We start from the raw sequence: 24,942 nt of genomic DNA, 5'->3' as shown, positions 1-24,942 counted from the left end.
AGAGGCGACACTGTAGCCGTGGCAACCAACCAGCGCTGAGAGGGAGGGGTCAGTGGGTGGGTGGTTGGCTTGTGAAAGGGGGGGGGGGGGGGGGGGGGGGCTGCAATAGTGAGAGAATGAAATACACACAAACACTTGCATTGGTAATTTAACGTATAATGCGCTGTAGCTCATGCTCTAATACATCCACTCATGCTAACATAGGAAGACACTTATTTAAGGCTGGGCTGGGTGGCACCGACACACAGCTGCGAGGGATCAGACACACACACACACACACACACTTGTGGCTCTAGGGGATGAATGGAGGGAGGTGCAGGGGGGCTTGCTGGGATATGAAACGTGACTAAATGATTGGCTGGCAACAAAACAAGACAAGGTTATAATGAATGAATGCTCTATTTATTGGCAATGTCAGTGACACACATAAATCAAATGGTAACCATGGTTTTGTTCTTTGAAGAGCTTAACATTCTTCATTACTGGATTAAATTAACAAATTCATAATATATATTTAGTCTTGACCTGCACACCGGATTCATTATTCAGTTGTTAAGGAGGTTGATCTTTGCTGGCGTGCACAGAGCGGTGCCAGACACTTATTAATGTTGGCCAGTGAGGTCATACATCATTTAATGCTGCTTTTAAAATTAAAGATGTTTGATGTCGAGGCGTCTCTCGGTCTCGTCTGAAGAAGAAACATTTATCCCCGGCTGAATTCAGAGAGAAAAAGTGAACTGTTCGAATTACTTCAGATGAAAACCTCACAGCCTTACAGGTGAGTCATTTTAACAACACTGCCTGCCTGAATGTGTTTCTGTCGTCATTTCTAAATAGCTATGTTCACCAGCTGCCCACAGAAAGAAGACAGGGAGAAAAGAATGAATGAAAGAAACGGAGGGTGGGGTGGTGGTGGTGGGGCTGGAAATTGGGACGTGAAGGAGAGGAGGGAGAATAAATCACCCAGTGAAGAGGACGACGCCTCCTGATTGGAAAAACAGCAGGGGGATTCTCTCTCTCTCTCCCTTCTCTTATCTTTGTGTTTCTCTCGTCGCTTTTCTTTTTTTCCCCCTCCCTCTGTCATTTCTCCATGCTCTGCAGAGATTTAGTGGAGGAGAGCGCGCTGCACACATGCATGCACATTGTTATCTTTTGAATTACACACACATACGTGCATGCAGCCTGAACAGCAGCCGCGATCAGATAGAGACGAGGCAATTAACATGTGAAACATTGTGCTCCAAAACATACCAAATTGATACAGGCAGCACTTTGTTCTCTGTCCATTTAAGACCTAAAAATAAGAAACTTAAAACCAGAGTGGGAAAAGCAATCTCCACTCTTGGCACGGCACCAAGCTGCACTAATGACAACACTTGGCAACTAGAACTACCCAGTGCTACCACAGAGTGACTGCCGGCCACTGGGAGCTCCCCAGTAGAAGCAGATTCACAATACAACAATAAACCGTTTTAATAATTAGTGTTCCAGTGCATTTCCTTTGGTCTGTTGTAATTTACTAAAGCCTTTAATCCACAGACAATCAGCAACATGTCTTGTTGAAGAATGAGTATCATCATCATAATAATACACTGACAGATCAGGCCCGTGACCTTACTGACCAGGGCAAGTTCTCCCTTCAAGATCTGACTCGCTGGGCTGAAGAGAGACTGACTGACAGCCTGAAGCTTGATTCATTCTTGTGCATCATTAGTTAACAACAAAGCCCACACATGTAGCTACACCATAGCTAACTTGCATCTCCTCAAAAATGCAAGTTAAGGGAGCCATAAGGTTTATGATGACTACAAATACACCATGTGGAGTCCACAGGGTCAGCTCAGGCCGCTTGTGTTTTCTTCCACAACTTTCTGATACAGCTAGAGATTGCTGATAATGAATCCAGCAGGAGCAGGTTGCAGAAAGCCTCAGTGTTTGCCTATTCAGTAACACACATCTATCATTTCTACTGCACCTTTTGCATCTTGCAATTGAGTTTCTTGATCCCAGTGAATGGAAAAACAAACAACATTAAAGGATGCTTTGCAGGAGGAAAACAAGCCAAACCTTTATATTATTGCTCTACATTAAAGTGGAAATAGACAAGTTTAGCTTTAACTTATCATTATGAGGTAAAGGTTGATTGCACAATGTAATGACACCATCAGCTTTAAGATGGGGTCCCTTTAACACCTCTTTATAACGGGGCATGATACTAATGAGCAACCATTAGATTGGTTTAGTTTTTCCCAATGAAGATGTCCTAACCTGCTCCATGCATCAGTGAACAGGCTAATTCCTGTGTCTTCAACAGGGGGTCCGGGACCCCTAAGAGAGGGGTCCTCAGAGTTACTGCAGGGAGGCCACCAAATTACTGCTTGATAATTTAAATTTAATTTAAGTTAAAATGCGTCTGCAAATACACATAAACATGAATCTAACATATCATCAGTGAAGATAAATTGGCTTATCCATAAAACCCATTTAATTTACAGTACACAACCAGGGTTTTCCCTGGGTTTTTTCGAGACCAAGGTGGCAAAGGCCTGTGGCGGGGGGCATCTTGACAGCTGTACTTTTAGATACGCCCCAGCCCCCCCCCCCCCCCCCCCCCCCTCTATTAAATATGAAAGGAGGCCCCCACATGCTTGAGCTTTACACTGCTTACTTGTATAATCAGAACAGACATGTCCTGTGATTTTCAGCCTTCTATGATTATATTTACCCTTTACAGCAGGCACATCCTGACAGCTGAGAATATTACTGTCAGAAATTGTCCCCCCTCTATTTAATATGAAAGGAGGCTGAAAATCACTGGACATGTCGCTTCTAATGATACAAGTCAGCGGTCCTGAAATGTGCGTTTCTCTTCTATAACACACATTCTACATCTCGGAGGCACATCTTTCCACATACAGGCTTCCTTCGCCTTTCAAACGGGGCAGAGCTCCATGGGAAACAGTAGGCGAGACACCGCCCAAGGGGGGAACTGGGATCTGACACAATACTGGAGGGAGAAGCAGGTCATGGAGCTGTGCGCCGGACGAAAAAACAAGCGTGTCGCACTGAATGCACGCCGCTACGGCGTCACTTTGGGTTGTGAGCGCGCATGATGCACATCTACATTGAAAGTAATGGGTTTGAGCGTGCAAAAGACGCTCCAGAAAGAAACCATCGACAAAAGTGCAGAGGGTGAGGCTAATGCACCTTTGCCACAACTGCAGGTGACTGAGCAGCTACAGGCAAGTGCAACAGAGAAAACACGACAACTTGGAGTCCATGCTCTGTCTCTCTTTCAGCTCAGGGTCCTTAGCCTGAAAAATGTTGAAGACCCCTGGGCCTACTTTTAAAACTGCTCACCCCAGCTCTAATTTTTTAAAGCTTTGCACACCTCCAAGCTAATGGAGCATGCAAGCTGTCCATACCTGGACACTTTTTCGTGTCCAATCCACCAGGGTTTCTGTCTCCAGAGTCTCAGGAAAATTAAGGCTCAATTTATGGTACAAAAGGAAGTGCACCAACCACTGCACAACCAAAACAGGAAGAGGAAAGCGCCTCAGTGGCTATCCCCAGTTACCAATGAGCATTAATTTAAGTTCTTTACAGTCACTATTCCCAGCAGCAGAAATGGTGGACAGTGGAACAACCTGTGAAAAGTGTTGGTCTGTTTCCACTTTAAGTAAATGAAAGGATGTAAACAATTACTTAGGGGCAGATAATTAAAGAGTGACAGTGCACAACACAGCTAATGTTACAGTGATGGTGCCCAGGAGTGAAATGTGATGCTGAACTGTGAATCAATCACTATGGCGGGACTACAGTACACTGTCATACACACGTGTAATTCCACCTCGCGTAACCTGTACAGTGTGTTCTTTCAGAGGTGAGCCTCACAAGGTCCCAAACATTCCACAAATCCTCCGAACTAAATAACAAATACATTTGTCACAGCCTCCAAACATAAATAGACCTTTATCAAAAAGATTCTGTTTTCTCATCTGCTGTTGCTACAGTTAATTCAATTTAAGCTCAAGAATGATATGTTTGAGTTCAGGGAGCAATGGTTAAAACAATGCTGATGACTGCCATGTCCGAGTCTTGTTGACCCATCAATCCACCCAGATCTCCTCCCTTGGAGGTTTTGCAGTGCCGTGATAATGTCAGACCTTTTTCCTGACAGACTAGAGGGCCTTGTCAGGTAAACATGAACACGTTGTTGTTTCTTTTGTCTGGAAAACTCCAAATGTCCCTTGTTTGTTTCTGATGCTTGTCTAGTCTCTCCCTTCTTCTTGCTGAAAACCCCCTAAAATACTGCCAATTTCTACTGCAGCTGAAAAATGAAAAATGGACTGAAAGTCACACCAAGCAACCTCCCCGCAGTTTATTTTTTTCAGTGCTGGCAATGCAACAAAGAGTCATGATTCTAGTTATGGCTGAGCTTTCTGGTTTAGCTGTTTTTTAAATGCACCCTGTGTTTTTTGAAGATGCCTGGCTGTCATTATTTCCTGTTCATTATAACCAAGAAATCATGAACTGGGACTGAACTTTTAAGGCTGCTTGAAATCAACATAAGAATGCTAAATAGGGCTGCAACTAATGAAAAGGTTTATACCTGTTATTATCATGTGTTTTGGGTGATCCGATCACAAGTGGACAGCTCTATGTCTGTCTATTCATACCTGGCAGAAGAACACGTCTCCACATGTGTCCCTAGTGACCACTTGTGACCGGATCTCAGTTCCCCACTCTGTATGCAAATAAACATGTGAATCATTTCCGTTTGCAAAGACCAAATGTGCTGTTTTAAACAAGCTTTGTAGTTCTATTTGTACACTTACAGCCTTCACCATTTAAACGAGTAAAATCTTATCTAATTGTAGGGCTGCATGAAGCATATTGACAGCCCCTCTGTGCCTGTATCTCTCTCTGTGTTTATCAAGTGCCACTAGGAGCCTACTGTGGTGCAGTGTGAGCTGTGAGCACCGTGTTGGGGACAACTGCACACATACAGTGACAGGGCTAACTGTTAGCACCACATGGCTAACATTACCTAGCAGTCATTAAAGGGTTTGACAACAGAGTCGAGTCGCTTCACTGTCAGTGTGAATTTGTTGGGACCTTTTAACAGCAGCTGCTTACTTATTGGTAATAATGAATTATCATCCAGCCTTTGTTTCTTATTTTAAACCTTGATGAAAATGTGTTTACTTATGAAAAATGACAACTTTGCACTTTCCTGCTTTATAAACTGGAGGAAGCATCGTTGAAATTTGCAGTTGCTCTACTTGTAAAATAACTTAATGCGACTAAGCTTAAGGAAGTTGTTTTTCATCCTAATGTGTATGTATATATGTGTGTGTGTCTGCGTGTGTGTGTTTGTGTGCAGTGCTCAGTGAGTGGGTGTGTTTGTTTCCAACACCAGTTATTATCACAGCGCTAATTACCCAGGGGAATTGTGGGTAAACAAATCATTCTAAAGAAAAGAAAGCCCACAGAGAAGAAGGAAGAGGAGGAGTGGAAAGAAAAGTGTCAGTGTATGAAAACAAAAGTGGAGAGGGCGCTTTGAGAGGGGACTTAAAAGGATGTCCTCCAGCCCAGACAGACCGAATCAAAGCGCACATCTGACTCCAATCACGGCCTCGATCTCGGCGTGTCAGGAACACCACGTGCTCTGCAGCCACTCCAGACCTGCAACACCTGATCCAATTACCCTGTTATGAAAATGTGTGGCTCCTAATTGGATCAGGTGTGTTAAAGCTGGAGCAACAACTCAGAGCACAGGCACTCCTGAAGGACTGGTTGGGAAACAGAGCTGGTGGATAGTATCAGGAGGATATAAATAAATCTTTATCTAGACACCTGGAAAATCATCTGTTGTTTTCTAAATCTTAACATATTGATGACACCAAGTGAGTGACCAAGTCGGGGTTCTGCTCTCAACATCACATACCTGATAATATATTTGAAGGTGACAGCCACTACAGAGTCCTCTGTTTTACATTAATACCACCATCTCATATCATGATTTTCACAAATGCACACAAAGGCTGCATGGAGGCCTGTTGAGTCAGTTACCAGTGAGACAATAAAATACAAGTTTGAGTACTTATTTACAGGCCTGTCATAATGCATGTACACCTGTCTGTGAAACTCCGACACAGAGCAGACGAGAGGACAGAAAGAGCGCGACCAGAGATGACAGCAAAACATGACTCAGCATAGGTGTTTTTTCCTGTTCATTCTGCTTAGGTGCCGTGAAAAAAAAGCTTAGGCGCTGCGCCCAAGTCTTATAATGATCGGGAAAACCCTGCTGTTTATTCTGGCATCCCGTTGGCTGCAATGTTGGTTAGATTCTTATGGAAACAAATAAACACATAAACACAGAGCAGTACCGTACAGTATGATATATTGACATGACCTTGACAATTTTTGCTGACTTCAATACGTCGATAATTATCAGTACAAGCCTATCAGCAGCAGAATGCTGCACAGGGGCTTATAAATACACTGAGGAAGGATTTTACATTTCTGGAAAGGTCCAAATTACACTCGGTCTAATCAGGTCGGATAAGGTTTTTTGCCACCTGTGAAAATAGAACTTTTAATTATTTCTATAAATTAGTCTTTGAAGCATATAAACAAATTATTTTTGGATTAGTTTTTATTTGTTCTAAGAAGATTATTATCATATTGCTGCACTTTTAACCACAGCGGCTTGTTAACTGCTGGTTCTAGTGTTGGTGTTCATTCTCTGTGAGGGTCTGTTCAGGTCTGGTCTGACTGGGTCTGCATCAGATCAAGTCTGTCTTTTTTTGTAAATTTATTTGTGCACATTGGGTTTGGGAAGATTTTCCACAGGCACCAGGATAAAATGGCAGCATCAGAGAAACGTCAGGATTTTGTTGGCAGCGATTCAGTTTGCAGATTTCATCAATTCTGCAGAATTGAATTAAACTTCAAACAATAAGCCAGCCTTTAAGTTTTTATTAAAGGTGAATATGTCTTTGAGTGTGTGTGTTTCAGTAAACCACCTTGAACAGCTAAACAAAAGGTGCAGACTGTGATTCATTAGAAAAGGGTTGGGAAGGCTATATATACGCCGGCAACGACTGTCAAACGATAGATTTGTTCAAACCTGCAATTTGAGTGTGATGTCTGCCCTGTTGTGCTTCAATACCACGATGCACAGAGTGACATCTTTGAAGAGACATGCCAGCGACTAATTCATTCTCTAGTCACCAGAAAATGTGTGTGTCTGTGTGTATGTGTGTCATGATGACTCACATGGCTAACATTTATTCTCTCTGCCACTCGTCTTCCTTCTCATCTCTCTGAATGTAGACATCACAGGACTCACTCTGTCTGAGTGCTGTACCGACTGTGTTGTGAATGGATGTCCATGCCCACGTACACAGACATGCGGCAGACACACACACACACACAAGCACATACGTAGAGCGCACAAACACACACACACACCAACATTTGTTGAAAACATCCTGTTGTAAGAAAACATGCTGTAGCTCAGGAAAAGAGAGAAAAAAATATGAGGTGAAATGAAAATGGAAGGACGAATCCTCGATAAAGAAAAGGGCACGCAAGGTCTCTCCATCTTGTTTTTTTATGTTGTAATGAATAAAACAGAGCTTAAGTGGTTAGTTGATTAGTTGATAATTAATGATTAATCATTAATGATGACTAATCAGCAGCTACTTTAATAACTGGTTGATTGTTTCAGTCACTTATCAAGCAAATTCCTCATTATCTGGTTTCATGCTCAGAATTTTTGGTTATATCGTAGTAATCTTTGGGTTTTAGACTGTTTGTGGGAAGAAGAATGGCCATGTGTGTAAGTATTGGTAAGAGTTTATTTTACCATTATTTTTATAGTGTAGTTAGTAATGGTAAAAGTGTTTGGCACTGATTCATGTAAATGTAGATTTTGTCTTGGATCTATGTATTCAGTCTTGTCCTCAGGGGGCTGTGTTTGTGTGTTTTATATTTTAGTTTATTTATTTATTTTTCCATTGTGGGATATCTCCTGAAGCGCTGTTTTTAGGAGGTTTATTTATTCATTTATTTTGCCTGGTTGATGTTTGGGATGTCTGAGTACAGAGAGTTAATATACTGGAATGTTAAGTTTGTTATTGGCTCATGTGTCTGATTAGTCCCCTGAGGGATGGGTCCTAAAAATGACCAGACATGAAAGTAAAATATTTAGTCTTTTATTCATTCTGTGACCATATTGTTTAGTTGTATGTACTTCTATTTTTTATGTTATTTATCTGGTGTACTAGCCGTCTTTCCAGCACCGGGAGCTGTCCACAGTATGACCCAGACAAAGACAAAGTCTCCACATGGGGGTGTTAATTATTGGAGGATAAATTCATGTTATTGTTATTGGGATTTAAACGGGCTTTGGACTTCTACTGCGAGAAACGCGCCCGACCTTCAGATTTCCTTCAGGGGGATGAAGAGTTTTTGAGAAGGACCAGACTTGACCACAGGCTATTTGCCGTCCCTTACTTTAAGATGTTTCTATGACCTGAGGATACCTGGGCTGAAAGAGAAGGAGGAAGAGAGAGGAGTTTTAGCACAGACACAAGCGAGTGAAAAAGATAGATGGAGGATGGAGTTGAATTGATGGTGTTCAGGCTCTCAGGACCTCTCCAGCAGAAAGACTGGGGCTCTAACAGTCTGACTCACAGGAGCTGGCATGGAGGAATACATTTCCATTTCTAATCTTGGCTGGTGGACAGTCAGCAAAATTCAGATTTCAAAAACAAGCAGATTTTCGGGGGGCACTGGTGTACACAAGCCTCAGTCATGATCTAGGTACATTATCCTCTCTTATCCCCCCCACATTAATTGTCTGTCATCTCACTCACAGTGTTCATGTAGAAGTAGTAGAAGAAGATAATAATAATGATAGTAGGAGTGGCAGTTGCAGGAAACGTGTCGTTTTTCTCTTTCACCTTTGAGCTGACATCCTGACACCTCCACCTCCACCAACCACCCTGATACACCCACACACATACACATACATACCAAGGCATGTGTTACACACACTTTGGCATACACTCCCATCACTCTGAGTCTCATTCACACACAAACACACACAGTCCCAAACTCATCAGCACTTTTTCTTTCCCTCACTTTCCCCAGCATGCTCCATAATTATCACATAGCAGCTCATTGCACACTGTGCCATCTGTTAGTCGCACGCACACACGCCCAAAACACACACACACACACACACACACACACACACACACACACGCGCGCACCACACGTATGTGCACAGCCACACACTGCCAGATGCTTGGGATCTGGGATTAATAAGATAGTCCTACCATGTATAACTAAGTTTGCAGCATATCATTAACAATTTGCAATAAGAGGATAAAGAATCTCACTGGGAGCTGAGCAGCATAAATTTAGGAACAAGGCTCAACTTGCTCTGTTGCATGGAGAATGCACTATAAAAGGATATTTAAATTTTTGAGACGGGGCAGGCAATATAGCTGAAAATGGTATTACAGTAATTATTTCAGAATTATCTTGATAAGTTGCTATATTGACAAAAGTATGAAAAAAGCAAAAATCAAAATCATTTGATTAGGGAATAAGTAGAACTGTCAACAATTTTGAGAACTCATTAATCATTTATTTATCAAACAGTTGCTGGTCCAGCTTCTCTAGCTCTACGTTATATAACTGAACATCTTTGGGTTTTTAATAAATTTGACAGTGTTCCTATGAGTTAGGGGAAACTGTGATGTGCTTTTTTTTAGTCATTTCTGACATTTCATGGACTGAATAAGTGTTACCCAACCAGAGATACTGGGGTGTGTGGGAAAGAGATACCCTTGGGGGTACTTCTGCCGTTACCAAGGCATACATGCGATATTGCAGTGCAGCTACACTAATTCGGGGGAAAAAAAAATCTAGTTGATTAGAAAATAAAAAATAAGCAGTATATGGTGTCAGCTGTAACTTGAATGTGTTGTAATTGTAAGCGCATGAAAAGAAGATGGCAAACGAGCAGAGAAGTCTAATCAGTAAGGTAAATGTGATGTGCAAATGCTTAAATACAAGCTAAATATAATGTGTGTACTGTTGAAATAGATAGCTAACTTAAAGTAATGGATAAATAGCTAAAAGAGTTAACTAAAAGTAATGGATACGCAGTTGAAAAAGTATTGGCTAAATGGTTAAAATATCTAAATGCCAACCTCTGCCAGCCGTAGTACAAATGTAGACTTGACCAAACTAACCTTGACATCGACAGTTTATATGTATGAAAAAAATACTCTAACAATATTGTAAAATATTGTGAATAATGCTGTATAATATCCACTTAATGATATATTGTAATGAACACATTTGGAACCTGACCAATAGTATTGATGAAGGGGTACATGAGCTCATCTGATGCGTTAAAGAAAAAGTTAGGAACCTCCAGACTAAATGACTGATAAACTAAATTATCAACTGATGATGAAAAATAATTGCAGTTCTACATATACTGTGACACATTTTGGTAAGGTTCATCTTGTTATTTTGCCTTTGGTAATGAGAAATGTGAGCCATAATATCTCAAAATAAAAACGTAACCACATGGTGCCAATGAGCCAAATTTACCCTGGGTTTTGGATGCAGAACATACGTGACTGTCTGTCTGCACTGTGCTACATACAATCATGTCCTTTCATCATTTAGACACATAAAAAAGATATTAAATGCAATTAAAAATAACAGCATTAATAGCATATTTGCCCCACAAACACCTTGTCATGCTGTACTCAGTACATCATGTTCTGATCATAATGATTGCAGTGCAGTCACAGTGTGCCTGAGATGTCTTACACCATGATGAGTGTTTGTTCCAGGAGTATTGAGTTATTTTTGTTAATAAAAATTCTTCCGAGGGCAAAATGCAGCCTGATCTAACATGTTACAGCAAAGACTGCTGATAAGTGCACCATGTTTAGTCGAAGGTACAGGAACTATAATCTGATTTGTATCGACTTCCTGACACCTCCACAATAACTAACCCGGCAGGATGAAAGATAATCCAGACTGTGTCCGATAAACAAGATGCTCTCGGTCTGAACCCAAACCAATTACACGCAAACACAAAGGGAAACGTCACTGCTGTGGTTCAGACCAGGATAAAACAAAGTGTAGCTGTGATAGCACCCTCGTAATGTTTAATGAGTATCTCTTCAGGCGCAGTGCTACCATCCTTACCCACACACTACAACACACACTACACCTGCCGGGACCTTTGCAGCAGCCAATTAAACATCAAGTGCCGCTGACATCATGATAAATTAGACCTGCTGTATGTAATTTATATATTCGTTATCATGTAACTGCCTGCACATCACTCACAGAGCTGGAACATGATCACACAGCCTCACTTTCCCCTCTACGCAACTTTAGAGGGGATTTCTACTGTGTGTGTGTGTGTGTGTGTGTGTGTGTGTGTGTGTGTAGGGGGGGACTCCCCCTCTTCAATTATTTACAGGAAGCCCTCATGCATCTGTAACTTTCAGCGACAGGCTGAGAAAGCCCAGCAGAGCAGCACAGATCTCGTCTTTCTCCTCCCGATTATTCCTCTCTCTTCTACACCTCCTCTCTCCATCCTATTGTCTACAACATTTCTCCGTCTACTTCTCCATCTTTTATTCTGCTCCGTCTGCAACCTCTTTTCTCCGCCGTCTGCATCCTCTCCTCCTCTGTCTACAACACTTCCCTCCTTCCTCTCCATCTTTTCCTCCTCTGTCTACAACACATCCCTCCTTCCTCTCCATCCTTTCTTCCTCTGTCTACAACACATCCCTCCTACCTTTTCCATCCTTTCCTCCTCTGTCTACAACACTTCCCTCCTTCCTCTCCGTCTTTTTCTCCTCTGTCTACAACACTTCCCTCCATCCTCCTCATCTTTTCCTCCTCTGTCTACAACCTTTTCCTCCTTCCTCTCCATCTCTTCTTCTCCTGCCTGCAACCTTTTCCTTCATCCTCTCCACCTTTTCTCCTCCTGTCTACAACCTTGTCATCCTTCCTCTCCATCTCTTTCCTCCTGTCTACAGCCTTTTTTTCTGTCTTCTCCATCCTCTTCTTCCTCTGTCCACAACCTTTTCCTTTATCGGTTTTTCCTACTCTGTCCTCAACTTTTTCCTACATCCTCTCCACCTTTTTCCTCCTCTGTCTACAGCCTTTCTTTCCTTTCTCTCCATCTTTGTCCTCCTCTGTCTACCTTTTCCTCTTTCCTCTCTAGCTTTTAACTCCCTGTCTACAGTCTTTTCCTCCTCCCCTATGTCGTTTTTCCTCTCATTGTCTGTGTCCTATTTCTTCCTCACCTCCTTTCTTTGCCTCCCAATGAAGTCTGTCCTTTCTTCTCCCCTCTCCTTCTTTCTTTCATGATTGGCCCTGGCCTCACCTTTATTCACCTCTCCCTTTCATTCCCCCCCTTTCATCTCCTCCCCTCCCAACCATTTCTATTCCCCCTGTCCCCTCACTCCGTCATCTCCCCTTTCCTGTCTTCTCCTCCCTTCACCTCCTTTCCCGTCCTCTCTGGCTCCTGTCATCTCCACCCCAAAAAAGAAATGAAGGGGAGGAAAGAGGGATGATGTCAAGGAGAAGCGACGCCAGTGAAAGAGTGTGAACTCTCTGAAGAGTCAGCATGGAAATAATTCATATTCTGCTCAGGCAGATCTCCTAGCAGCCGACCGCTGCTCCTCTACCTCACTTCCCCTCCACTTGCACCTCCTTCATCCTTCTCTCATGTCAGTGATTTGACAAAGGTTTGACTAATTTAGCTCTAGTTTTTAAATTCATTTAGCCTTTTTCATTTGCAACCTTATTTTGTTTTCATTATCTGGATCATACACTCAAGGAGGAAAAGCCTCTGGAATGGCATTTACGGACACTTAGACATGCTTACTTTATACATACCTATACATAATCCGACAAATATGTTTCATTATCATCCATTAAAAGCAATTATCTCTGTCTTCTCAGCTCTCTCCCTCACTCTGTCTGATGCACCTGTCTCCTGACATGAAAAAAGCTTTTATTATATCAAGCATGCTTCAATTCTTTGAGTTTAAACCTAAATGCAAGTTAGTTATTGTATAATTTAGAGCAAAATTTGTCTGTAACTGCACTTTGAGGTGATTCATTTTGCCTCATTGTGCTGCAGACGGAGCAGGAGAGGCTCTGCAGACAGACGGGTCCCCGGACACAGTGAATGTAATGGTCTGCACACCGGCTAACTGAAGGGAGTTGTACTAAAATCACCCAGTGGTTCTTCTGAGCAGCATAATGAGATGGGATGATGAGTTTGTCATGTTAACTGGCTAATGATCCATTTATCTCGGCTAAGAACGTGTCTTCAGTGTGCGGACAGCTACACTTTGCACAAGGGCTGAAACAGGAAGATCATTCTGCATCAATTTTGGTAATCGCCTTTTAATTTAAACAGAAATTGGTTACAGAAAATAAATCACTGTTTCAAGCCTCTTTAATAGGAACATTTTCTTCATCTTGTATGACAATAAACCAAATATTGTTTGGTTTTGGACTGCATATCAGATGAAACAAGCTATGTGAAGGGGTCACCTTGGGCTCTGGGAACTTGTGATGGATTTTATTTACTTTTTACAGTTTATATATCTATTGGACCACTGATTAATCATGAACATAATGGGCATAGTGACAAAAATTATTAGTTGCAGCCCTCCTTTGCTGTTTAATTTTGTTTCTGACAACTAAAGTCAACAGATGTGCCTCCCTGAATCACTGTAAGCCATTTGTCCTTCCTCCTGTGGATAAAGTAGGGTCTTATAAATGACCAGAGATTTGCCAAAATGGGCTGATACTTCCATTTGTGTCCGACAAAGAATTACCACAGCTTAAAACCAAACACCCGAGACTTGGATGAGCAACACATGATTTGTAATTAAGCCCCATAATTTTCCAGAAACAAACATTAAGCTCTCAGCAGGACTGCCCACCGCACAAACAAAGACCAACAAAAACAGACACGTGAAAATTACCGGAACAAAACATCTTATGGACACTGTCCATCAGGAATTTCTCATCCTTGTGTGTGTTCTTGACTACTGTGTGGTGTGTGTGTGTATGTGTGTGTGTGTGTGTGTATGTGCGTGCTTACCGATGAGTAGAGGTGACCCTCCCCGTTCATGGCGATGTAGAGGCCAGTCTTGACTGATTGGATGGCCACGACTCTCAGACCCACAGGAATTAAGTTAAACAGAGCTGAGGAAAAAAACAGACAAACTGAGTTTACGTGCATATGTGTGTGCTTTTTTCCTCTTGATATACGCTGCTCTATGAACTGACGTGTCAGTTGGTTTGTTGCTCACTTAGTTTGGATATCTCTTAAGGTGAAGAAAGAGCTCGGCCTGTGTATTATATTTGAGCTGAGTAATTTTTCCACAACATTTTAATATCAGCCTGTTCTTGTTTATGTTTTCAAAGGCACAGTCATGCTTTCAGCTCCATCGGGTCAGTGTTATTTGAAGAACAGCATTCAGTGATGGCACCCAAACAGACAGCTGATCACACCCTTATAGCCTCGGGCAGGTATTTTAAAGGACAATGCTTGTATCACTGCTGTTTTTGTTCACTACTGTTCACTTCAACAGTCCCCTACTGTTTTGTGTCTTTTAGATTTGTTTCACTTATATGACATATTAGCTATTCTTCTTTTATTACTAATATTTGAAGGTTGTGACTGTCAGATTTTTAGTGACAGTAATAGATTACATTTTTGGAAGAAGAAACCAAATGGATGTTTTGTGTTAACTTTGAAAATGGAGGTGTGTGAAGAAGCCTAGCTGGAGTGCTTTACAAACATCTATCATAATAGCCTATATGTGAAAAAGTCAGAATTAACATTAAATTAACATAACAAATAAGCAAATATTCCAATCAAACTATGAAAACCTCTCTACTTTCAAAACTCACATTACACAGTGATACAGGAGCTGCTATAAGAGAGCAATTACCTTTTTGTTTTAAAGTGTAAAAAGATAATAATGAGGCTTGAAAATTATTTTAATATTGCCACGGTGATGTACGTCTGTATCTGTCTTCTCTCTAATGTGAAAATGGGACAAATATTACTCTGATTATTGGCCATCATTAGCTGTGACCTTTCAAGGTTGTTGACAATCTCCCAGACGTCTCCCTCTGAGGTCAATTGAAATGTTGCCTCTTTAACCTGAATGCCTCTTATCATTACAGACTTATTGATTAGCCTGCTGACAGCACATACAGTGAAGTTGTTATGACAGAGACAAAGTCAAACTAAATTCAAGGTGAATCCTGCCTCTGTCTGTACATTCAGGATGTTTGTGCAAATTTTAGAAAAATCCAGCACAATGTTTTAATGAAAAATGTTCCAATGAACGAGCATATTTGCCAAGGTAAATGTGTTAGATGTTTATATTACCAGTTGCAGCTTTGTTGAAGCTGCAGCATACAACAAGGTCAAAATAAATCTCAGGATCAACCTGTGGAGTGAAGTGAGGATGGGGTGCAGTAGGTTTGGAGTTCATAAAAACATGTTTTTCTTTTGGAAGCAATGCAAAACACTCCACAGCACTTATAGCCAATGCTAGTTAAGCATTTTAGGGATGTTTTCATCAATTATTGATGGTGTAATTGTCTCAGGTGTTTGACTCCTTTTTTCGGTTGGTGGTTGCAGCCCGTGGCTCGAGTATAAAGACGTTAATTGTTTCATGTTGTGAGTGTGATGCCTGGAAAAAGCTGAACTGCTGCATTGTCAGTAAACTTGGTGCTGACAGTGTGTGGGAATTCATTGCTTTCATTTGCCTGGCTTTTGAAATAACTGCCTCCGTACAATGGAGATGAACAGAAATTTGTTTGTGCTGCTCAAAACATAAAAAAACACAAAACATTTGCAGAGCTCATCTGCAGTTTGTCTTTTTGAAAACAGTCCAAGTTAAACTCAATAATCTACAGACCTCACAGTGAACAGGTTTTATTTGGAATATTTTTCAGTGAGATCATTTTGTCCGATAACGTCTGATTAGCTTACACAGCTAACTCATTCATGTGTTGAAGATGGGTTAGTCTTGAAACACTTGACTCTCAATTAATCCTCTAAGCTAAACTATGAAACTTTTTGAAGGCTGTTGCCCTCTCTGAGAGCATGAGTAAATTAAAGCAAAGATGTTTGTTGTGATATGTTGAACTGAAGGCAGCCGCTGCAAAACTTTAAAATGCACAAGCTGACAGCGAAGTATTGACTGAAGCTGTTGATTTTAATGAATAAAAATCCAGTCATATTGGATCGATATATCAATTCAATGATCGACGATCCATATCATCATCTTTAGGATGCACCTTTATCTTGAAATTCTGTGTCACAGTCAAACAGCTCTAGGCAGATAAGGGCAAGCAGCCAAGAGAAAGATGATGAAAATGACATTATTTCATCAGCAGTGTGGGAATATTTTGGATTTCGAATATAGGATGACAGACAAAGTACATGCCACATGTAAGCAATAGGGCTGCAACGAATAGTCAACTAATCGATGACTAATCGACTATTAAAATAATCAGTGACTATTTTAGTAGTCGACTAATCGGTATGAGTCATTTTTCATAGAAAAGTACTATAAATGTACCCCAAAATACTGAGTACGTGAGTACGAAACAAGACATTAGATGACATAATTTTGTGGTTTGGGAGAGACAGACAGCATTTTTCAACATTTTAACACATTTTTCAATAAAATGATTAGTCGACTAATCGAAGAAATAATCGACAGATTAGTCGACAATGAAAGTAATCGTTAGTTGCAGCCCTAGTAAGCAATGCCGCTATGAGATAAAATACTCAGGAAACAACATAGCTACCTTACTGGGCATCTCACTCAGCTAACTTCTCACAATGGCAAAATTAGCAGCTCTGTTTTAATAACGTTCGGCTAAAAAAACGTGCATACAGGCTGAAATCTGTGCTGTTCTGTCGGGAGACGCAGTGACTGATGCCAAAAATGTGTGAGAAAAAGTATAAATAATACATGTTATTTGTTAAGCTATAAGTAGAGGAAAACTCCTAAAACCTAGAAGTGCTTCAGCTAATAATGAGTGACTAGCAAAACACAACTGTTGTGTCTACAAACCTTAACAGTTATTTTTGGGGCTTGTTGTTAGTCTGTTTTATAGCTGTTGGGAGAAGTTTGCCTCCAGGCCTCCAGATTTCTTCCAGAAAAAGGCTTTCTGGCACTGTAGGCATTGACCAACTTAACTGGTTAAAATTATTTATGTGTTGTTTTTTATCTTTGATAGTCAAAAGCAAGAAGACAGAGGTGGCAGCTTCATGATGAAACTACACCCATAGTGAGAGTCATCCTTTCATTTATTTTGAATTGACTTTATTGACACTGTCATGGATGCTGGGTACAGTATGACGATCTGATCAACATTTCACAGCAGCAGAGGATTCTCCAGAGACAGTTGATGCAAAAGGAAATACACAGGTAGTTATTATTGTGTAATTGATGTGAAATCACAACACAACAGAACAATGACCTGTAATGAAGGCCGTAAAAACGGACGTGCTATTTGGGACCAACAGCCGTGCTGGTTTTCTTTCTAATCAAGGGCTGATTACACCTGGGATATCAGAGCCCTCATTAATCAAGGTTACATAGAAATGGTCTCGAACAACCAACGTCTACAGTGTTTAGATATGAGCAGCAGAAATTTAAATGTGTGCAAGTACACCTGCAAGTAATCATCCTCCATAAATATCACTCTTTCCAAACCGCCATCGCGCTCATGCACAGCCTTCATTAACATAAAGATATGCACCCAGCTGATTAGCCATGGTGACGACCCTCCTTTTAAATGCTGCAGGAAATGTCACTGATGTCTCCCCTCTGCTGAACATGGCTCAGCCAGAGAAAACTGACAAACTAATAAAAAAAAAATACAAGCTTGGCTACAAGTGAGAGCTGCAGTAAATTCTGTTTGATCTACATGCCGAGCTGTGGCAGAAATTTCAAAAATGATGATGGGAAGACGTTCGCCAAAAATTGATGTGAAGACATTAGCCAGAAAAAAGGGATCATAGTAAACAAGTGGGACATTGCTGCAACACACGGATGGCAGAGAGCAACCAGCTCAGCCAACGTCGAGAGGACCAGCGAGCTGCCTGCTGTAGTGATTACTGATTAGCATTTGATTTTCTCTCAGCCCAGCACATCAGAATATAGCAATGGCTACATTAATCAATAAGCCATCCATCTGCAGCTCCTCCCTGAGGGCAGCGTTCGGGTGCAGAGGTCTAATAAACCAGGCCTTAAAAAACTAAATCCTCTGAGCAGCCACTTGTCGCTTTCAGCCCAACAGTTGGTGTGCTCTCTGAAAACACACACAGCCTGCCCTGCACAGCGTGAAATGTCCCCTCTATGAAAACACCATCGCTGTCTCATTGCTGTCTTTCTGACTGCATATACTGTGAATTTCAATCGATGCCAACAACTGTCAGTCATTTAGATCAATATGCTCGTATGATAGATGGTGTCGCAGCACAATATGTTTATAATGTCCTTGTAAATGGGGAAACTTGACCCTACTTTAACCTTTTAACTATTTGTATAATAACTATGATTCATTAGATCCTTCCTGCTGTTCTCTCCTTTTCACAGCGAGGAAAAAAGTGTCTCTCGACCTTCACCAAATCAGATGAGGACAAGAGACAGACATGTAATCTCTAAATAACTATTTGCCCTTGAGAAAGAGAGAGAGAGAGAAAGAGAGAGAGAGAGAGAGAGAGAGAGAGAGACAGAGAGACAGAGAGAGAGAGAGACAGAGAGAGTCAAGGCTTTTCTTTTGCAATGATGAAATTTAGGCCCTGGTGAATTAAACTGACTAGTTATTGTAGTAAATGTATTACAGGAAATCAGCAGCAACAGGGCGCTCAGTTTTTCCCAAATTTACTGTAACATATTGGCACACCTGATTACAGCTGGATGATTATGGCCACAATGACAATCAAGATTATTTATCACAATTATTAATTGATGATGTGGCTGCTGTTAGTTAAGGAAGCGCTTGATTTGATATGCAGTGGAGTGTTTTTTTTTTGTGTGTTTTTTTTATGATTAATACATCAACATCGCAGTCGATCATGTTCATTTAACTGTGGGAAGCCAATACGGTGATTAATATTTGATTTACTGTGCAGCCCTACACCTGATTGTGTGTATGGTATCCATCAGTGAGTCCACTTACAGGAGTTGGTGCTGTCGTCTTTGGTCCCGTCCAGACTTCCATCCTGGCCCATCTGGAGATAGAAGCCCTGCCTGCAGAACAACCTGGTCACTATGCCCTTCAGCTGTGGTTCTACGCAGACACAGACACAGACACAGACACAGGGAGGAGAAGAGAGATCTTATTATCAGGACAGCCTTTAAACATGAGCACGCAAATGAAAATAAAATGAGGCAAAAATTGCTTCAACAGAATAATGTATCCACAAATTCATCCCCACAAATCAATTTCTGCACAAATCCTGCAGGGCACATTTGAGATACACCACAGTTTGGCATTAAAGAACAATGTGACCACATGCGACCCGATGCATCCTGAGGGATTTCCTGTGGGAGACTAGTCAGGCACATCCAATCCATTACAGGATTCTTGGACTAATCCTTCCTTCGTGGTCATTGTTCCACTTGAATAATGCTGATAAATTATTTCTGAACCTTTGATGGTGTGGAGCAGCTTCATAACGGCTTTGTATCTTCCATATTCTGTTTACTGTTTATCCACAGACCAACATATGCGTTTGTATGTATTACTCCTCTTATCAAAACTCAGATACAAGTGTGTATACCTCTGATGGCTTCTCCCCACCTTGAGCTGTTTGTCTAGAATGTTACAGACAGATAACTATTGATTGATGCTTCAAATTAAGATGTTTAAATCCTTACAGATCTAATATCGCAAACACAAGCAAATCACTGTTGCTCTAATGCTAATTTTCTAATTCTTAGTCACTGGATGCAGTGCTCTTGGCTAATCCATATTGCTCCAATTAAACAGCAGTCACATTTGCCTCCCACTGTTTGCATCTCAGCAACAAATACAAAATGACTGATAATAAAAGAAAATGATTACAAATACATGTGACAAAGGGGATGTGAAGGAGCCGAGGGACAAAGACTGACTGAGTCACAAGATAAAGACGGAGCGTGAGAGACTGATAGAAGGATAGAAAAATACAAGTCTGCCTGGATCTGCGTCGTACAGGTACAGACAGGCATTCGTTCCATTCTGTCATCATTAGATCGAGAGCACGGTTTTTCCACATAAACATACACTCGCTGGTTGGTGACACTGATTATTTAATATGGCTCCTCTCACACACTTACATGTGACCACACCCATTTTCTCTCTCCAAAACATCAGTGACTTCGCCTTTGTCGGTGCAGCTATAGCAGGGTGGGAATCCCCTTTGAACATGTGTGTGTGTGAGCGGGAATGAGTAAAGGTATACTCTAATGCACAGAGACAGAAAAAAGCCAACACTGACCCAGTTTACGAGGAGTGTGTGTGTGAGAGAGAGAGGCAGGGGTGTTTTCCATCTTTGTGAAGGATCCATCTTGTGCAGCAGGGGAGAAGCAGGGAAGAGGAGCTGTGAAGCTTGCAACCAGCACTCCAACTGACTAAACTCCCAGCACACTACTTACTGTGGCATGTTGTGTGGTGCAGCCTGTGATAAATCTCACTTTTATTAAAAGAAAGCTATTAAATTTGATGGCAAGGATCTCACACCACCATAAAGAGGACTGGACAGTTTGTCATTCTTTATGACACATATATATCCACACACTAATTGGTAATTAAAATACTTGATAGTTGCAGCCCTGCACAGACACACTCCTCCCCCTGCTGCCCTTTTCTTTTCCTCTTTCCTATAAATACAGTGCAGCACAGTCTGTATTCTCTTGCATTAAGTAAACATCATTGCGACTGTCAGCTGTGATATTTTCTTGCTGCTTTATGATTCAAAGTTTACCTGCCCAGCACCCATCTGTCAGAGCAGAACAGAAATCAGCACACGCTGCCCACTGCAGAGCGACTGAAATCAGTCACATTTCAATCTCTCTGTGCTTGTTTCTGTGACACACAACCAGTGGAAGCTTCTGGAAATTTAATTTATTGTCTCTTATCTTTTTTCTGTGTGACATGTTAAATGTAAAAAAACATAATGTAAAACATGTTTTCTTTATCTTTAATTGTTACTGAATTAGATATGGAGACACAGCCTGGCTTTGTGTTTATACATCTGTCTTTCTGCTGGTTTCTATCTGTCTGATATGGATATATATTACAGCAGGTGTATTTCAATGGTGACATGTTACATCAGAATGCCTCTCCTGGCTGGTGTTATGACTCAGCTGATGGGAATTTTCAAGTCCAGGCAATTCATTTTTCAAAAACAGCTTGAAGAAAAACATTTATATTTCTGAAAGTTAGACATGGAGAGACATTTTTTTGGTTACTTTGACTTAAGAGGAGACGATAAACCAAATGTATGTACTTACCAATATTAAGGATCTTCTTGTATCAACCAATATTTACTCAAATTTAAATCAACAGTTTGTCTGAAACCCATAAAATTAAACTGAGAATAACTAAACAAGTGGGGCTGTACAAATTGTATTTCAATTCAAATATACTGTACCTATTTTTAATTATGATTTGCTCATACTTTTATTACAACTTTATTCTACCCTACATTTGTGTCCCTCAATTTTTTGCAATACTTGTATTTATTTTTTAATTTCATTTTTTCTTACTATGTTTATGTAACGCACCGACACACTAAAGCAAATTCTTGAAACCTGCTTGGCATTAAACTGGATTATTATTCTGATTTCATTCTTTACAATTGAAGCTTCAACTGATGTTTTCAGATGAAGTTTCTAATCTCTCTCTTTTTTTTTAAATCCTCAGTTTGAATAAAGTGCTTCATCAGATGAAATGAATGTATCTTCCTTAAATCAACTTTCCTCAATAAATAAATGGTGCTGTCAAGATTGCTGCAAGACCATCTTGCTAATGCAGGTGCAGGCCTCCCTTTGTGTGCAGCAAGCAGAGGAGCAAATTGTTTTTTGACTGCAGTGAAAATATTGTTTATGAAATGCTTAACACCAACAACTGTGCAATGAACCAGAAAAAAGCAGGTTGTGAATTTTAGAAATTATTACATTTATCTTTTTTTTCAGTCCTCTGGAGTTATTATTACTATTGTTACAATGGTTCGTATAATAACTATCAAACCACTGCCCCACGGATGGTGCAGTCACTTTACGTACTTAACATAAAGTTACATAGGTTAGGTTTCAGAAAGTAAAGTTACTGAGGTTAGGTTTAGGAAAAGAAAAATGATGATGACGTACCTTAAAATAATTCAAAGTTCATTTGCTTTCACACAGGACACAAACACCAGTCTGGGGGAAAGTCCTGCATTTGTTTGACCCATCCACCACGTCAACCTGCCTCCTTACACAGACTTTCTCTCTTTATACTATTTCCTTATTTACTCCCATCAGAGTGCAGGCCACATGATCGCAGCCTTCTCAAATACATTAAAAATAGATTTCTGGTCTATGATTACTTAAGTTACACAAATACTGGTGCTTTACTTTTTGTGGGTATACATATGAACAGTGCATGGGAACAGCCTGACTGGAAGCTAATAGTTATAATACTAATAATATTAGTATAATCTTTTCTGCAACTGTGCAGAAATACTGGATGTGAGCATGATGAATACACAAAAAAAGAAAAGCAAATGAGCTTGGTTTATAATTCTAATGTCAACATTATAAATGAAGCTTCCGAGCTTCGAACTGTTTGGCGTAGCCCTACTAACCAGAGGTTTAACCAATCAATTCACAGTCTATTCCAGTATCTTCAACTGGCCATACTGTAATTGATTAGGACTGAGCCAGCACATGAAAGGAAATTTAATGCACTGAAGTATTTATCTTATGTGATATCATTTATGGTGCTATAGATTTTTAATTACGTCCTCCAGCCCTATTACGAGTACAATTACAGACTCAAATGGCGTTATTGTTGGTGTTTGCATAACCCCCTGCTGCACTGGATGAAAAATCGATACTTCTCTACAGGGGACTGTCCTGCTGCATCCACTCTGCATCAGCTCATCATCTATTTATGTGTCTATTCATCCATCTAACATCCAATTATCCATTTACTCATATTCCAACCTGACGTGGCCAGCCGTTGCCACGGTGACATTCCCACAGTCGTCAATGTGATATTCCCACTCTTCCCACTTTCTCCATGTCCTGTCTGTTACTAGGGAAATTCCCATTCTCGTGTTGCCACGGCAACAGTCTCGTGATTCCAGACTGTTCCAGTGGAAGGGTATTCCCCCATCCACACAGACACACACACACATACAGTACACACACACACATACACACACACACACACACAGAGCTGTATTTTCATCATAATGTGATCTGATTCAATCAGTCAGCCCGTCAGGCGGCCACGCTGATTTGACATGTCATATTGTCTGTTAATTCACCCCAGTCTGAGTCTGAATACAGTGTTTAACACGGTATAAAATACCAACATGGGTGTCTCATACAAACGATGCATTAAAGACCTCTCTCCTTCTCTCTCTTTTTCACACATCTCACCAAACAACAGCACCCAAGTGAAAAATTCACAGGCAGCAACTGAATTCAGCCATTTCATCCTCATTTCCATCAGAGTGATTAGTGATTAGAGAAACACTTAGGGTGCTGAAGAGCGTGGATTTCTTGTAAAAAAAACAGACCATTCAGATCTGGTTCAGCTCCAGTAAATGTACTTCAGCTCTAACATGGCAGCAATGACGCAGCTTGTGCAAAATCTATACTGATAAATAATAAAGATCCTTAACCTAAATTTGTGCCAACGAGACATTATATTCAGGTTTTACACAGGTCTGCACCACTTATAATCGTTGAGGCTTTTCCACCCGTGACAAGAATACATTTCTGAGGGAAATACTAGTATCGATTATCCATACATGCTTATTATTATGAATTGATTGAAAGCAAGGAAACATCCTGTACAGACAGCCAGTCCATCACAAGGATAACACATAAAAAACCAAGGTGACAGTGTTAACCACAGAGCTACATATTGAGCTAAGTATTTTATTAAGTCAGAGTTCCACCAGGGTATCTGTACCAGGTGCCTGAAAAAGCACAACTGGCTTCTATCAACATGAGGAGCAGCAACTCGAATTTTATGTCCCCCTGCATCACTAAACTCCTCATCTCTGCAGTGAATCCCTATTTTGGCATATCCTTAATCTCATCCTCTCGGTCACTACGCAGAGTTCATGACCACGGTGAGGGCGGGATACAACATCAATAAATCGGAAAATCAAGAGCTTTGTGGTTCGGCTCCCTCTTCGGCCACAGCGCCCAGCTGGCACTCAATCTCATGCTCCTTGTTAGCGTCACATAAAGATACGACGCAGAGACACTTAACCTCCCCAACACCCCTCCCACCACCACAAGCTTCCTGGAAGTGACACATAATTGGGGTTTAGGGGTTTGTGAGCCTCGGTGAGCTTTGATAAATGTTTTCTGAGAACTTGTGCTCCTTTTAGGGATGTCTGCGGCAAACTGGTGTCAGGTAAGAGGCCAGAACATTTGAAGCCAAGAAATATCATGCTCTGCTCTGCTCAGACGTCCCCACTCAGGGAGCAGGAAAGGAGCAAACCAATATCTACGAGTGTGACAATAAATTACATGACTATTTAACTAACTAACAAGATGCCTGAATACATTGTCTCGGGCGGTGGGGAAAAAGGGTTTCATAGACTAA

General features: G+C 40.9%; 1 protein-coding gene across 2 annotated transcripts in view; it reads right to left on the bottom strand.

Moving 5' to 3' along the window:
* Positions 1-24,942, bottom strand: part of LOC117250073 (fibroblast growth factor 14-like) — a 68,479-nt gene that overhangs the window by 6,190 nt on the left and 37,347 nt on the right. For both annotated transcript variants that reach the window (XM_033616056.2, XM_033616055.2), the window contains exons 2-3: positions 19,306-19,416; positions 14,186-14,289 (exon numbers count right to left, since the gene is read on the bottom strand). In XM_033616056.2, the coding sequence (XP_033471947.2) occupies positions 14,186-14,289; positions 19,306-19,416 (215 nt within the window). The remainder of the gene's footprint in view (positions 1-14,185; positions 14,290-19,305; positions 19,417-24,942) is intronic.

Source organism: Epinephelus lanceolatus, chromosome 24 (genome assembly GCF_041903045.1).
Source record: "Epinephelus lanceolatus isolate andai-2023 chromosome 24, ASM4190304v1, whole genome shotgun sequence".
In the NCBI taxonomy this organism is placed as follows: domain Eukaryota; kingdom Metazoa; phylum Chordata; class Actinopteri; order Perciformes; family Serranidae; genus Epinephelus; species Epinephelus lanceolatus.
Note: the sequence above shows the minus strand (reverse complement) of the source record. Positions and strands in the feature narration are given on the sequence as shown.